Source organism: Danio rerio, chromosome 22, assembly GCF_049306965.1.
Source record: "Danio rerio strain Tuebingen ecotype United States chromosome 22, GRCz12tu, whole genome shotgun sequence".
In the NCBI taxonomy this organism is placed as follows: Eukaryota; Metazoa; Chordata; class Actinopteri; order Cypriniformes; family Danionidae; genus Danio; species Danio rerio.
In genome coordinates, this window is record NC_133197.1 from 33,613,456 (window position 1) to 33,631,027 (window position 17,572).

Genomic DNA, 17,572 nt, shown 5'->3' on the forward strand with positions numbered 1-17,572 from the left:
TCCATACACTAGTTACCTAATGAATGTTCACTCGTCGATCTCACCACAGGCATCAATGTCTCCATAACTCACTATCAACAAATAGCTTTGCACGATGTAGTCTACCGTCAGGGTTCAATGTAGATTAAAACAGGCTCGCATATCTTTACTGCTGTTTGCACAGGGGGGCTAACTGTTGCATTTCAGTGAACGTATAGCTGATGCTTTATAGAAAAAAAAATGTAGTAATTTGGTCTTCAATCAATAAAAAATGCTGCTGTAGTTTTCTCTGTCTTAGTGTTCAAGTATACGACTAGTGTGTTGAAGATCAGCTTCTTCCCTCTTTGTTTCCTGTAGTTAAAGGGTAAAAATAAAGTATTTGTTCCCCCGTTGTTCCCTGTATTTAAAGGGTAAATACCACATTTGAGGGTTGTAAATTAAAGTGAAGCATTGCTCCACCCTTGTTCCCTGTACTTAAATGGTAAATACCACATTTGAGGGTTGTATATTAAAGTGAAGCATTGTTCCTCCCTTGTTCCCTGTGCTTAAAGGGTAAATACCCCATTTGAGGGTTGTAAATTAAAGTGAAGCATTGTTCCTCCCTTGTTCCCCCCTTGTTCCCTGTACTTAAAGGGTAAATACCCCATTTGAGGGTTGTAAATTAAAGTGAAGCATTGTTGCTCCCTTGTTCCCCCCTTGTTACCTTATACTTAAAGGGTAAATACCACATTTGAGGGTTGTAAATTAAAGTGAAGCATTGTTCCCTCCTTGCTCCCTGTAGTTAAAGGGTAAATACAACATTTGTTCCCCCCTTGTTTCTTTTAGTTTACAATGTAAAATCTTGAAGGCAGTGAAATAAATATACAAACACACAATATATTTCTTCTTTACTTTGTAACCTTTATTTCAATAAATAAGCATTTTAAAACACTTCATCTTAACCAAACATTGTCTTGTCTATCATTGCCTTTACTCATTAATTCATTCATTTTCTTTTCGGCTTTGTTCCTTTGTAAATCTGGGGTCGCCACAGTGGAATGAACCACCAACTTATCCAGCATATGTTTTACGCAGTGGATGCCCTTCCAGCAGCAACCGATCTCTGGGAAACATTCATACACACCCATTCACACACATACACTACGGACAGTTTAGTCTACCGAATTCACGCATGTCTTTGGACTGTGAGGGAAACCGGAGCAGGGAGAACTCCACGCAGAAACGCCAACTGACCCAGCCGAGGCTCGAGCCAGCAACCTTCTTGCTGTGAGGTGACAGCACTACCTACTGTGCCACTGTGTTGCCACCCAGCTGCAACCCATCACTGAGAAACATCCATACACACTCATTCACATACACACGCTACGGACAATTTTAGCTTACCCAATGTCAACACACTTGTGGGGGAAACCGAAGCACCGGAAAACCCACGCTAACATGGGGAGAACATGCAAACTGCACACAGAACTGCCAACTGACCCAGCCGAGGCTCGAACAGCGACCTTCTTGCTGTGAGGCTACTATGGTACCTACTGCGCCACTGTGTTGCCCTCCCTATACTCAAACAGCAAAATAACACATTATTTCCTTCCCCCTTTTTCTGGCATCTTTTGCTGTGCTTTCTCTTTTTTCTGCTCTTCTTCTTCATAACCTCCATTGGAATCCCATGGGTCTTGCTGCTCTGCATTTTATATAAAAAACACAGTATGAATAGACATAAAGGCTTTTAGCAAGCTATAGACATGATTATTTTGCTGTTAAATATGTGTGTGCGTTGGTTGTTGAACAATTCCAAACACTAAACATTTACAGATACCATAAAGACTCTATACATTTCTATCAAACAAAACTACTATCATCAGATCACATGGGCGATTGTGATCATTTATAGTGATAATGGCGAAAGTGCAAAGGGAAAATTTAAATATACAGTAGGCTACTGAGCAAAAGTCTTACGCTACAAGTAATTTACATTTCCAAATGTTATTTTTGTCATTAGCTGTAATTAACATATACAGGGAGAAACACACAGAGTTCATTGAGGTGAAGTTGGTTTTATATTCGCACATTAGTTCAGGGACAGCTCCATACATTGTTTACCATAGTACTTTGAATAGCCGGCAATGGTTAGAAGGTTCGTCAGTACCTTTTGTGGTCTGGACCGACCACCGAAATTTAACCTACATCCGTTTGGCTCAGCGTCTCAATTCAAGACAAGCTCGTTGGCTACTTTTCTTTAGCCGTTTTGACTTCACAATCTCCTACAGACCCGATAGCAAGAACTTCAAACCGGACGCGTTGTCACGTCAATTTAATTCCACGGAAGACGAGCTTTTACCCGAAACCATTCTTCCCGAGGGGAGAGTGATAGGTGCAGTTACTTGGTATATAGAGCACCAGGTTAAGAGAGCTCTCACTCATGTGGCTATTCCCTGCGGATGCCCAGAGGGGAGATTATTCCTTCCTAAGTCAGTGCGTCCAGCGGTCCTGCGTTGGACTCATTCATCCAAACTAGTAGCCCATCCCGGTATAAAAGGCACTCTAGTAATTGCCACGCAATGTTTTTGGTGGCCATCCATGGCTCACGACGTTCGTCAATGTATAGCGTTAGATTTTGTCACTGGGTTACCACCATCCGCCAGTAATACCATTATTCTCACAGTGGTCGATCGCTTTTCTAAATCCGCGGACTTCATCCCCTTGCCCAAACTGTTGTCGGCTAAAGAGACAGCCCAAATTGTTTCCGATAACGTATTCAAGAATCACGGCTTACCTTCCGACATAGTATCGGATCGCAGACCTCAGTTTGAATCACAATTCTGGAAGGAATTTTGTCAGCAGATTAGGGCCATGGTTAGCTTATCATTCGGGTTTCATCCCCAAACTAACGGGCAAGCTGAACGCGTTAACCAGATCCTTCGCACTTTAGTCGCTCACAATCCAACCTCCTGGTGCGAGCAGTTGAGCTGGGCCGAATACGCTTACAATTCACTGCCCACATCAGCAACTGGTCTCTCTCCCTTCTACTGTTGCTTAGGCTACCAACTTCACTTATTCCCCTCGCAAGAACCTGAAGCCTCCGTACCCTCCGTGCAGGCGTTCATCAGACGTTGCCGACGTACTTGGCTTAGAGTTCGCAGTGCCAACCGGCATCGTAAGAAAGCCCCCCATTATGTCTGCGGCCAGAAAGTCTGGCTATCTATGCGTAATCTTCCTCTGCAGACTCCTTCTCGTAAACTCACCCAAAGATTTATTGGACCCTTTTCCATCTCAAAATCAGTAACCGCGTTGCTGTTCGCCTCCGTTTACCCTGCTCTATGCAGCGCGTTCATCCCGTGTTTCACGTTTCTTGTATCAAGCCCGTTATTCGCGCTTCCTCGAGACCTTCCCCCTCCTCCCATCCCGCTCTTGTCAATGACGCTCCTATTTTAACTGTTAAGAAGATTCTTGTCTCACATCCCCGTGGCAGGGGTTTTCAGTATCTTGTCGATTGGGAAGGATACAGTCCGGTAGAGAAGAGTTGGGTGACGGCCCGGGACATTTTGGACCACTTGCTGATCGAGGACTTCTCACGCTTTCGACAGTGTCTCTCTCTGGGGATGCCAGGGGGCATCCCTCAGGAGAGGGGCACTGTCACGAGCCAGGTTTGAGCTAAACTTCTATGTTGTTAACCTCCGCTGTTTCTCCTCTCAATCAGCGATGAGGCGCTAGCATTACTCACCTGTTTCCATTTGAGTCTGTTGGTCCCTCCTTAAATACCTGTTCCCTCTTGTTACTCTTTGTCGGATTATTGTGTGTTACTCGATGCTCATGTACCTACTCTCGCTTGCTAGTAAACTATACTGCAACCCAATCTAGTCTAGTCCAGTACAATTTATTATCCACTTATCTTTTGCTTACCTGTGATCTGCGCAGTCTCCTCGTCACTGACATCCTTCTCCACTCCTGTGCTCGCCAGCTACAGCCTTTGATCCGCTCCGAGGGGGCCGAGGCGGATTATCAACTTCTCACTCACCTGTCTGCGTTCTCCCACAGGGGGTGGAAGAGCGGCAGCTGCCTTGTTTTATCTGTTTTGCCTAAATAAACTCCTGATTTCGAACTCATTCCTCTCTGTTTTCTGTCTGAGATTGACAATAAATCACTGTAAATACACTTTTCTGAACATATAAGAGTTTAGATAAAGAGTTTATATAAAGAGTTTTATATATACCATTAAAAAAAATGTCACCCGCATCAGTGTAATGTCCTTTAAATCCACAAAAGGTAACACTTCCTTGAGCCTCGCAAAATAATCTGTCCCTCGTTGTTTTAGTGTAAAGAAAAGGTTCTTTAAATGATAGTCCTTAGACATAATTATTATTTTAAAAACATGACCAGCACTACTGTATTTTGTTTTGTATTCTAAATATGTAATATGTAGTGGGGAAACAATTCTTTGAGCCATGTAAACGAATTTCCCATGTCTTTTCAATGTTAAGACCCCTTTATACATAGTAAAGAAGTTTTTAAAAGTTAATAAAAACATTTGACTCTCTTTTAATTGTATTCTGTGCTGTATCCATAATTTTAGTTTAAATACCCTTTCTGCAGATGAAAACTGTTAGATACAATTATGACATTATTATGACAAAAAAGACGTCATATTATTATTATGACAAAAAAGACGTCATTGTATTGTTGTTTTGTTTTTTTAATCCAAAAAAATTCCCTGGCTTACAGAAAATCTTTTCCCATGTGTTTTCATGTGCAGATAAGTGACAAGTATTTACATGAATAGCCTATGCAATTTTAAACATTACAAGCATCATCGTGAGTTACCTAAAACAACAAGAGACACTAATTTTGCAGTGCTATTTTTCCGACAAGGCTTGTTTGAAAGAAACACGAGAGAACACGTGCAAAAATTGTGCGTGCAAAAATTACAATTACAAAATATAATAAAAATAGTTTAATGCAACCAACATTAGGCTTGTTAATACAGCAAAACCAACACGAGCTCATTCACTAGTGAAGCGAAAGCATGACGTCATTATTGAGAAGTTGCCCATGCGCTGTGACACATATAAAATTGTAAAGCATATTTATTTAGCATTCTCTTGATGTATATATTTCAACATCAAAAATAAATTCTTCCCCATATCCTGTTTGCCAATCTTTTTCCCTTTCGATTTCCAAAATTCTGCTCCAAGGAGCAAAACACCACCACAGATTTGCACAACATTACACACAATGTCTGCTTCATTCTTTTTGCATCACATTACACAGTGATTTGTAAAACTCTACACACATTTCAACACCTTATAACCGTTATGTGCTGTAAGTGGTATGGTACTGTAGGGTTTGATTTGGTACGCTTTTATGGCCGTTTCCACTGTCAAAAAGTGTAGCGTACCAAACCGTATACCACTTTTTCGGCACCCTTTCGAAAGGGAACCAAACACGTGAAAGGGTACCAAAAGGCAGAGCCAGACCTGCAGCTGAACGCTATTGGTTTACAGAGATCTTTCATTCGCTTATGCAACAAGCCAGCATGAAAACAAAAAACCCGCCATGTTTGAAATACACAGCCGAGAGATTACAATTACAGCGGAATTATATATACATATAATAATAAGCCATGGTCGACCCGGGCTCAAACAAACCTTGTCGTCATCTTGATGAACAGCCACAAAGCCATGGAGTAGAGCAAAATCTGAAAATGTCTGCTGTGTGTAGTTTTTCTGTAGTTGGTAACATGTCGGAGACTGTAAGGGGCTGATTGTGTTCATATATGTTCATTTATTTATTTAATATAATTACAGACATTACAGTAGGCTATTTCGCGCTGTCATTGATCTGCAGTTATAATCCTGTCTATAGAAAAGTTAGTAATAAACATTTATACAGAAGTATTTATGTGTGTAACCTGTACAGCTTTCTTGTAGACATTTCCTCAGCCGAGAATGATGCGATTGAAACTTTCTGTCACACACCACGCCCACCAAAAGGGTACCCTTTGTAGTGGAAACACAAGCCTGATAAAGGTGACCCGTACCGACCCAAACCAGACCGTATTGTACTGTACTGTCAGTGGAATCAAGCCATTAGACCAGTGGTCACCAAACTTGTTCCTGGAGGGCCGGTGTCCTGCAGATTTTAGCTCCAACCCTAATCAAACACACCTAAACAAGCTAATCAAGGTCTTACTAGGTATACTTGAAACATCCAGGCAGGTGTGTTGAGGCAAGCTGGAGCTAAACCCTGCAGGGACACCGGCCCTCCAGGACCAGGATTGGTGACCCCTGCATTAGACAGATAAGGATTGTGAGGTTACTTCCTTGTCATTACAAAGCCTGGATTGCCAATGACCCCGCTAATGAACTAATTCGGTAATCACACCCACAAGGTGTAGAGGCACACATGTGCTAATTTGAAAACGCAGCACTCAGGTGTGCTATAAAAGGCAGCAGGTGAGTTCACCTGTATTCATCAAAAATAGAAGGAGCTAGAAGAAGAGTGAGAATGAGAGGGGGAGCTCAAAGAGGAGAAGAATGAGGTAGAGAAAGAGGAGGTAGAGGAAGAGGTACAGAAGGACTTGATAGAACCTGAACACAGAAGACGCCCAAATTTGACTTAAGAAATCTGTGCAACACTTATTGACCATGGACTGACACTGATGGAAGCTGGACAAAGAGTTCAACAATATCTCAGCAGAAATACTGTATTTCTTGAATTGAAATAAATACTTATGTAAGGCTTGAAGCTTACGCTGCTATTCTGAACCAATAATCGGAAACAGGAAGCAGTTGAAGGATGGCGTGTTTAAATCCATTATTTATCTGACTCCATTGTAATTATTTTGACTCCATTAAAGTTGTTATCATCATTGATAAAGAGAAAGAATCTCTACGTCTTAAAGCAGGCAAAGTTGTTTGTTAAGTTACATGTTTAAATATACAGACATTAGAATGAAACAAACTAACATACTGTATAAAGAAATTAGCTGTAACATATGCACTGCTGAGCAACAAAGACAGTGAAACTGCCTTTGTTAGCATATGAGGCTACGCACTGGTGTGCGGCAGATGCAGAGTAAAAGCCATTCTCCCAGATCAACAGTTACCTTTCCCTATTATACCCTGAGCAAAGCATTGTCAAACATGAGTGAAAACCAACCCCCAAAACCAGCTGAACATGAGAACAAAGTTGAAGAGATGAAGTGGGGGAGAAGTACATTAACATACTCTCCTCAGGCCATGACCCAACAATAGTAAATATATTGTAGATTGAAACACAATTAATTGATGTCTCTGTTGATTTCATCACTACAACACTGAAGTCCTAAACTGTCAAATGACACCAAACATGACAAAGTTATCTGAAAGAAGAACACAAGCAGATGAATTGTGTATGGTGAAGAGCACATGGTTAATGTAAGCAAATGGCAGAGATGTGTATCGGAGCTGTGAGGAACTCTGCCTCACCAGGAGGACCCATCCCATGCTTGGAATGTCTCAGTAGTCCTTCATTAGCATAGAAGGAAATATATATCATATTTTCTCAGCTTACACTTGAAATATTCAGTCTGCAGCATCAGTGTTGTTCAGTGCTTGATATGTTTATAGTAGGCCTATTTGTGTACATTCTCCCTATATCTCAAACTAATTATGAAGAATGTTGTGGGTTTGTCAGTATTTTGTTTTGTCATCGAAATGATCCCTTACAAAACAATGTCTGCCCTAAAATCTAGCACATGCTATTTCCTAAAATTAGTTTTTTTACAAATGTGTTTTTTGTTTATCACAGCAGTGTGAAACTGTCTGCAATATTCTGAGTGCTCCGGTTTCTCCCCGAAAGTCCAAAAGAACAAAAAACCAACGTGTGGTACAGTTGAAGTGGGTAAGCTAAATTGTCTGTAGTGTATGTGTGAATGAGAGTGTATGGGTGTTTCCAAGTGATGGGTTGTGGCTGGAAGGGCAACCGCTGTGTAAAACATATGCTGTATAAGTTGGCAGTTCAATCCGCTGTGGCGACCACAGATTAATAAAGAGACTAAGCCGAAAAGGAAATAATGAATGAATGTCAACTTAAGCTGAATACTAGTCTCTTGAATTCAGTCAAATATTATGTACTGTCATTATGGCAAATATAAAATAAAATATTAGTTATTAGAAATTAGTTATTAAAACTATTATGATTAGAAATGTGCTAAAAAATCTTCTCTCCGATAATAAGAAAATGGGGAAAAAATCTACAGGAGGGCTAATAATTCAGACTTCAACTGTATCATACAAAAAAGCACTGGCTGTATCAAAACAGAATAAAATAAATTAATTTAATTAATGCAAAACCTCTTTTTATAATCTCAATATACAAGTTATTGGTTGTATGCTACAATACTGAAAATAGTTAGCAGTAAGGTTTGCTGACATCAGCATAACAGAGTCAGTGCTTAAATGATTAAAAAATGAGAAATAAAACAGAACTGCCAGCAAATTCACCGTTATTCAGCTCATAATCAGAGGCTCTAGGGAAAGATTAGCAGTATTTAGGAGCCATTATCTGGATGAGAGACCATTTAAAGGAATATTTCCAGCCTGATCTCATGAGAAAACAAAAGTATTTTACGTTTTGCCAGTTTAGTGGCTAATTCGTACAAGTTCAGTCATATGAAATTTAATGATTTTAAAAAGCATCTAACCCCACCCCTAAACCCAACCGTCATTGGATGAAGAGCAAATCGTACTAAATTGTACGAATTAGATCGTATGAATTCATACGAATTAGCCACTAAATCAAAAAGATTAAATTAACGAATTACGAATTGCCTTGAGATTGTGTTGGATAGTTCACCCAAAAATGAAAATTCTGTGATCATTTTCTTCTGTTGAACACAAAGGAAGATGTACTGAATGTTGCAAACCCATGACCATTGACATCCATAGTAGAAAAAACAAATACTGTAAAAGTCAATGGCTATATTCTTCAAAATATCTTCTTTTGTCTTCAACAAGAAACAAACTCAAACTAGTTTTGAACAAGTCTGAAATGAATAAATAATGACAAACTTTTCATTTTTGGATGTACAATCAACTTTATTCATTCAGAAAAAATGTTCAAATTGCCTCTTTAATGCTGATACTCGATATCGATGGAAGCATCATCTGAAGAAGATGTGTCGTTTCTCCAGAGATTAAGAGGATGAAGATTAAATAAATCCACCATGAAAGAGTTGAACAACCTCAACGTCTCCGATTTCACCTGTACTTCAGCCAGTCGCGATGCATTGGGTCAGATATATACGATAAGCAAAACCTGTACATCATTTATTTTAGTTCCTGCATGTTGTATTGTGTGGCTCCAAATCATGAAACAGGTTTTTGTTCCTTGACTTTGAAGATATGATGCAGACATAATTATAATAACTATACTTACAGTATACAGTTATTATAATAACTGACTTTGTATTAAAATTGATTTAAAATATTCAGACTTTCATTCATCAAGCCTCACTTTATAAGCATGATGAAATGTACTAATGCTACCGCTTAAAGGGGCAGTTCACCCAAAACTGAAAATTCTTTATTCTTCATTAAACACTCTTTACTTGTTAACATCTATCAATACTTTTATTATTTACTGTTATTAAAAGGCCCTCCACCACCACCTTACTCCTCCTAGATCATTTCTGATATCAGTAATTCTGAAATCTGAGAACTCCCTCACCCTCAAAGTCCAGAAAAATACCAGAAATTTTGTTCTATGATTTTTGTTATACAATTGAACCACTGACGGCACTTTTGTTCAGTAGTTTCTGAACTTTGTTTCTGAGCAACTTGGGGCTGTTGCTGTCCATGGAGGATGAGGAAGCACTCTGATTTCATCTAAAAATATCTTCATTTGAGTTCAGGAGATTTTTTAATTTAAAAAAGCCTAGAACTGTCTAAAAATAACAACAGAAATACATAAGTCTACAATTACTTTAGGGATCAGTGTAAGTAATGTACACTTCCATCCACAACACAAATTGAAAAAAGGCCCTCCACCACCCTCTACTCCTCCTAGATCGTTTCTGATATCAGTAACTCTAAAATCTGAGAACTCCCTCACCCTCAAAGTCCAGAACAATACCAAAAAAAAAGATTTTCTGGTAGTTTCTGGACTTTTGTTTCTGAGCAACTTGGGGCTGTTGCTGTAAATGGAGGATGAGGGAGTTCTCTGATTTCATCTAAAATTTTCAGTTGTGTTCAGGGGATTTTTAGCCAATAAATAATAAAATATATGCTCATTTTAGCCTAGGGCTGTCCTAAAATCTATATTTTTTAAACCTTCTGCTTATCATAGAAACCTGACCCAATGCATTGTACTGGCGCTGGTGTTTCTTGATCATCATTATCCTCAAGAGAAACAACTCTTCCTCCTCAATATGCAGTCAGATTTAACCATCCACATCCTTACAGTCCACCACTAGTTTCCATTTCCTACTGCAGAGAAGAGGCAGTTTCCTGGGAAATATGATGATGCTGATCCTGCAAACTTTGGCTCAGGCTCTGGTTCTGGATCAGTTAGATGTGGCTTCTTCTTTTTTTCCATTTGCAGTGAAGAAATGGCTTCTTTATGATGTTTGTGTTGGGTTTCATGAGTTTTTTTTTATGGAAAACCTTGATTTTTTTTTTCTTTTTTAAGATGAGAGGATTTTTTGTAGAAGACCTTGCTGCTTTCTATGTGAAGTCCATACTGAGGAAAAACAAAAGAGGAAATATTAAATGCATGTCTGGAATTTGACTAGTGCATATTAATATAACATGAGAAGCAGCACAATGGAAAAAAACATGTCTATGAATGGCTTCTTGTAGTCTGTGAATGACTTCTTAAAGCTCCAACAATCATGTTTATGAGAGTCTATGAGTGTTTATTACAGAAGTAACATCAACGTGTGGATGTCAAATAGACTTCAAGGTTTTGACATCAAATCATTCAGCATTTTGGAAATGCATTTTTTAATGTCAAAACCGATTAATAAAGCGCATATCTGACACTGGCCGATCATCAGCGTTGTGTGTCTAGTAAATGTAGTTTCCTTCAGGCTGAGTTGTGTTTACCTTTATCTGCATTGAGTCTTGTCTTCATTCAAGTGTCACTTCATCCAGTCATGTTGTAAGAACCCATCAAGTATCAGGCTATGTCTCAGACACTTATCGATCAGGTCACGGCAGTCTGTACAAGGAGAAAGAGGGTTAATACACTGCTTATAAGATCACATATTACATATAAGACTGTATCATATACACTAAAGCTGACATTTATCAAGATACCTTCTGAAATTTGTATTACCAATGGCTGTATCCTAAACCGCCCCCTATACCAGTAATAGTGCAGTATTTGCCAGGATATGAATAAATCTTCAAAATGTGCATAAAAAATGAAGGTTTAACTTAAAAATAAAGTTTAAATATTTGAATGGAAACACAGCTAGTGTCTGTTTACTCACCACTGGTTAAGCTGGCTGCAAGTGAAAATCTGCAATTGAATTTAGCAGCGAAGTAAGTCTTTATGTTTCCGGTCACCATGTAAATCAGCAGGCAGCCTATATCCCTGGTGCTGTCCAAGTTGGCACTATATATGTCCTGTGAACACACTTTGTAAGCGCAGCCGAAGTCGATCAGCTTGATCTCCTTAGTCATCGTGTTGACCAGGATGTTGCTTGAATGCAGGTCGTTGTGCACAATGCCTTTGCCAAAGCAATGCTTGACTGCCAGAATGATCTGTCGCGAGAGGCATTTTGCCAAATGTTCGTCCAGCTTGCCACAATTGCGTACATAGTTCTTCAGGTCTTCAGAATGCTTTGGGTACTCCAGGACCATTGAAATGTATCCAGGTTCATTAAACCACTCGTACATTTCGATCACGTATTTGCACAATGGCGGACGCTTCATCATAAGCATTAACTCTACTTCTTTAATCATCGGTTTGGAACAGCCAGGCTAAAGAGAAAAAGAGAACAAGGGTTAGTAGATGCAGATCTGAAGGAAGAATACTTCATGCAAAAATGTTTTAAATATTTCAGAAAAAGTTCATGCTCTTAAAAAAAAACACCTCTCAGGCATTCTGTTTGAATGGGGAAACAGCAAAATGTGTCAAACTCAGTTCCTGGAGGGCCGCAGCTCTGCACTGTTTAGGTCCAACCCTAATTATACACAACTGATCAGACTAATCCAGTCCTTCAGGCTTGTTTGAAACCTACAGGTAAGTCTGATGAAGCCAGGTTGGAACTAAACTATGACGGGTTGTGGCGCTCCAGGTACTGAGTTTGACACCCCTGATCTATATGGTAATCTCTGATTCATTCACTCAGGGCTTAATTCGCCATATTGACTGTTGCACTTTTGCCCATTCAAAACTATACAAATGACATGTCTTGTGTATTCAATAGTCTTTGATTAACAGCAAGGGTTCACAGGTTTACCTTAGGCTGCATAATGTAATGTTTCAGCATTGATATCACAGTGTGCACATCCGCAATAGTCACACTGCAGTATATGCAATGTTGAGTCTGGATTGATTATTCAATTGCTGTAACTAAATATTAATGGACTCCTCAGAAAACCCTCCAAAAAAATCTACTTGATGTATGTTTTGCTCTATTCCGCTTATTTATGCTCGCATATTGTTTTTTATTATATTTGATGCATGATTTACTCCCCTACAGAATCATCACGATCAGGCTAAATATATAAATTACTTACAAATAGAGCTATTGAAGCCATCTGGTGAAACTGTAAATATTGTCGCAATAAATATTAAAAAAAGCAAAACAATTTTCCAATATCATGCAGCCCTAGTTCAACTGTAAACAAACAAAGCTCCATGAACACTTTTGTGCAGCAAAATACTGTAAAATGGCTTTGTTTGCGTTTGTCTTCTGCATCAGATCAGGGTGTGTGTTTACTGCGGTCAATACAACTCTTGCCTGTTGCTCTGCTGACTCTAATAGTAGTAATATACATACTGACTGTAGTATTGACTATAGTGAACATGCATATTGATCTGATGCCAACGAAGCCATTTTATTTATTTTTTAGTGTACAAAGGTGTTCTTGAAACTTCGTTTGATTACAGTTGTACCACTGGAGACACATGAACTGTTTTGACAATGTTTCTGGTATTTTTCCACATGGACATTTTGGGTCCCTTGTTGTCTATGGAGGATGAGGGAGCTCTCAGATTTCAGTTAAAAAATCTTCATTTGTGTTCTAAAGATGAACGGAGGTTTCGGGGATGAGTGATTAATAACAGAATTTCCATTTTGGAGTTAACAAGTGTTTAAATGCACATTACGTTGTACAGTTAATATAGTGACAACAAACTACAGTGACTCTTCACTTTAATCAGATTTTACCAAAATATTTGGGCAAAATAAGGTCTATGTTACAGTAGCGTAGCAATAGATGAACAACAGCAAAATGACTTTCTTCAACTAGATCATGAGTGAAATTTTCATACAGGTTCAAATGACTGGATTGCACAACAGTAAATGTGTCCAAACCATTAAAGAAGTGATTGAGTGATTTATTTTTTCCAACTTACCACGTAACGGCCATTCTCAATCTGTTTGATGGCAACCTGCAAGAAGAAAATACAATTATAATTTTTTCCACCATATTCTTCAGTCTCAAATTGATTTAATTTGAGCAACACAGCTGCTCAATTAGACAATTCACAAAGAGAGCAACATGTATAGTATAAGACGAGATATTACCTCCTTGTTATCAGATTTACGGAGCGCTTTGCGTACTGTGCCAAAGGCCCCGCTTCCCAGAATATCTCCCAGCTCATAGAAACTTGCCAAAGATCCTGAAAAAAAGAAGAGGTTGTTAAAGTGCTTTCAGGTCTCTCACACTGATATTATCTTACATTAACACATAAACGTTGTATTAGCTTTTATTATAATACTGACTCTGATTGTCATAGGCTCTTGACGCCAAGATCTTGGGCCTAGATGGTCTAGGGACAGGCTTTGGAACTGGATGAGGTTTATCAGTGTTGTGGATCCCAGATGGTCCAGGGACAGGCTTTGGATCTGAATGAGGTTTATCAGTGTTGTGGATCCCAGATGGTCCAGGAACAGGCTCTTTATCCTGATCTGGTTCTGGCTCTTTACCAGGATCTGGCACTGGATCTGACTCAGGCTCTCGATCTGGCTCTGGATCTTCATCAAATTCTTGATCTGGATCTGGCTTTTGATCTGGACCGCGCTCTTGATCTGAAACAGGCTCTGAAACCAGATCAGGCTCTTGATCAGGGTGTAGATCTTCATCATACTCTTGAACTGGCTCATGATCTGGATTGTGCTCTGAATCAGGATCAGGCGCTTGATCTGGATCTGGCTCTTGATCTTGACCCGGCTCATGATCTAAATTGTGCTCTGAATCAGGATCAGGCTCTGGATCTGACTCTGGCTCTTGATCTGGATCAGAATCAGGGTCCACTTTGTTTCGTCTTCTGCGGAGGAAAGGCGTCTTCATGACCTTCCACACCCTCCTGAAGAAAGCATGGATTTTGTTCCTCCTGCAGCCTTGTGTTTGGATTTCTTAGATGAAGAAAAATAACAAAGAAAATATTAGAAGCATGACAGTCAAATATGAATATAAAATGTTTTTGATTAGTTTTGAGTAACATGATATGAAGTGTTTTGAGATGTGCATTTACTAATTAATGTTTGTCATAATCTCAACTAAAACATGAAGAAAGGGGCGGAGCATAGAGCCTCCTTTGTTAAAAACAGCCAGTAGCGTTTAGTTTTTCTCAAAGCTCTTTACCCAGGCCTGGCTCTTGATCTGGATCTGGCTCTCGGTCTGGATCTGGCTCTTCACCCGGGTCTGGCTCTCGATCTGGATCTTCACCCGGATCTGGCGCTTCACCCGGATCTGGCTCTCGGTCTGGATCTGGCTCTTCACCCGGGTCTGGCTCTCGATCTGGATCTTCACCCCGATCTGGCGCTTCACCCGGATCTGGCTCTCGGTCTGGATCTGGCTCTTCACCAGGATCTGGCTCTGGATCTGATTCAGGCTCTCGATCTGGCTCTGGATCTTCATCATATTCTTGTTCTGGATCTGGCTCTTGATCTGGACCGTGCTCTGAATCAGGATCAGGCTCATTACCTGAATTGTGCTCTGAATCAGGATCAGGCTCTGGATCTGGCTTTGGATCTGGCTCTTGATCTGGATCAGGGCCCACTTTGTTTCGTCTTCTGCGGAGGAAAGGCGTCTTCATGACCTTCCACACCCTCCTGAAGAAAGCATGGATTTTGTTCCTCCTGCAGCCTTGTGTTTGGATTTCTTAGATGAAGAAAAATAACAAAGAAAATATTAGAAGCATGACAGTCAAAAATGAATATAAAATGTTTTTGATTAGTTTTTTTTTGAGTAACATGATATGAAGTGTTTTGAGATGTGCATTTGCTATTTAATGTTTGTCATAATCTCAACTAAAACATGAAGAAAGGGGCGGAGCATAGAGCCTCCTTTGTTAAAAACAGCCAGTAGCGTTTAGTTTTTCTCACAGCTCTGCCAGTACGAGTGGTTGAGCTCAAGCACATCAAATGAACACCAAATGTAAAAATGAGGGCGGGACATGTCAGATACTAGAAAGCCGTTGATTGATCAGAAAATTTGATGATTTATGCTGAAGTGACAAACTGCAAGCTTTACATGTTTTTATCTTGTAAATGTGAATTGTGTTACTTTTTTGTTCCACACTAGCTTATAGATATCCTTAAGTCTAGCATACTGATGCTAATGTGTTAAAAATACATTATCCAAATTTCACGGGACCTTTTAAGGAGCATAAATTAATTTCTAGACATAGTGTTATGGGAAAAGTTGCATCATGTCTATAATAAATGCATTAAAACTATCTCATTGTAATGTTTTATCTGACAATGTTCAGTTTTTTTTATTCTTTTGAGTGTCCCAAATTATGAAGAAGCGGATTTTCTCAAAATACTTGTACTAAGAGCAGCTAAATGTCTTTTTCAGTGTCAATGTGGATTCATTGTTTTGGCTAAGCCCAGTGAAAAACAACTCTCACTTTTTGACAATTTACCTCACAGGGCAACTGTTTCTAATCCCAAAGTCTATTTAAAACCCATTATTGATCATTTCTCATTATTGTTTCATGTAATGTGTCTTTTTTCATTTATACATTTATTTTAAAGCCTCAATATTTGCATATATCTCTATCCTTGATTTTTAAATGATTTTAACAGATTATAAATGTTGAGTGTTTGCTTATAATCTCACCGGTTGCATTTCCCTCCACTTTATTAGCAGTAGAGGGCTTGTGAAGTGCTGTAGCGGCCTCTGAAACCACAGTCCCGTCCACCTGGTCAATCCAGGGACAGAAGTCGTCGCAAAAGCCGTTTGTGTCCTGCCACAAACCCGTCTCTGCTTTCTCCATTTCACTACACACAGATGCTGTTACTGCCATCGCGTGGTCAAATACAGGCATCGTGTTTTTACTCATAAAGTGTTGTAGTTCACTCATCGAGTGTTTTAAGTCGACAGATGATTGGTAAATCGGTAAATTCATCGAAACTCTGTAAACGCGCTCAAATGACAATCCTTTCACTAGCTTGATAATCACTGAACTGAAGATCGGTTTGCCGAGTGGCGTCACTTATGGAACATTTAGAATGGCGTCTCTAGGCGTGTTTATTTTCAAAATACATACATTTGAATTAAATAAAGCTGACTAATAAAGGCGAACACACAGCAAATTGAAAGTTTATTAAAGTAAAAAAAGTCACAGTTAATAGTTCACTAATAGTATGAATTGCATTGAAATGTAATTAATTTATTGCTTGTTAATTAGAAAACTAGGTTCTTAGTGCTGGGATGACCTACGTGTTTTATAAATACACGTGTCAATGAGGAGGTTTATAGCCATTCCAAGGCATTCAAATAAACCATAGTTTTCGTTTAATTTTCATGTTAAAATTACTAAAACTCTTACCTTAATTTAATATACAAGGTTTCTGAATGTTGGTTTGTATTTTACAAATAAAATACCGCCATCTATAAGGCTAGAGGAAAAAAGTTGCAATTTCCACATATATCCAGCAGACACCTCAGACACCTATTCATTTCAGTTTACATTTCTTGACGCTTTAGAAATTATTTCCTTAAACTGATGATATATATTTACCAAATGGACTTTATCATTCTACAAATACATTAAAATTCAGCTTTTTGTACTTATGGTTATTGTTGCTGATATATTTTTAATTGTTTGCTCTTTACAAACAACAGCCAATTTCAATGTGCCAAAATAAAAGTCTCAGATAACTCTGTGAGTGTGTGTGTGTGTGTGTGTGTGTGTGTGTGTGTGTGTGTGTGTGTGTGTGTGTGTGTGTGTGTGTGTGTGTGTGTGTGTGACACACACTCCATGTTGATTTTTTTGCTTTAGTATTAGTTAGTCTTTCATTTATAAACATTTTTCAGATTTTTATTAGATTTGTTTTTGCCAATTTTTATAAAAATGTTCTCTGTTGCAGTCATACTAGTGTGTGTTTGTGCCTGTGTGCAGAAATGTAAGACATTCCAGATTTATAATG

The 17,572-nt window shown here is 39.0% G+C and overlaps 1 protein-coding gene across 1 annotated transcript; it reads right to left on the minus strand.

Moving 5' to 3' along the window:
- Positions 1 to 8,795: 8,795 nt before the first annotated feature.
- Positions 8,796 to 17,335, minus strand: LOC137488982 (uncharacterized). Its single transcript, XM_068216499.2, has 8 exons — positions 16,260 to 17,335; positions 14,778 to 15,296; positions 13,916 to 14,548; positions 13,718 to 13,812; positions 13,546 to 13,581; positions 11,450 to 11,942; positions 11,061 to 11,175; positions 8,796 to 10,695 (listed from the first exon to the last, which is right to left on the minus strand). Exons 1-7 carry the CDS (start codon positions 16,546 to 16,548, stop codon positions 11,096 to 11,098), a joined length of 2,145 nt encoding a protein of 714 aa, XP_068072600.1. The 5' UTR covers positions 16,549 to 17,335; the 3' UTR covers positions 8,796 to 10,695; positions 11,061 to 11,095.
- Positions 17,336 to 17,572: the final 237 nt, after the last annotated feature.

Bases quoted from the DNA above. Each gene is read 5' to 3' on its own strand.
- LOC137488982 (XM_068216499.2), bottom strand. From the start codon at position 16,548: ATGAATTTACCGATTTACCAATCATCTGTCGACTTAAAACACTCGATG. The intron at 15,297-16,259 runs GTGAGATTATAA...TCTTCATCTAAG, and splicing joins AGTGGAGGGAAATGCAACCG to AAATCCAAACACAAGGCTGC. The intron at 11,176-11,449 runs GTGAGTAAACAG...CTCCTTGTACAG, and splicing joins TGCAGCCAGCTTAACCAGTG to ACTGCCGTGACCTGATCGAT.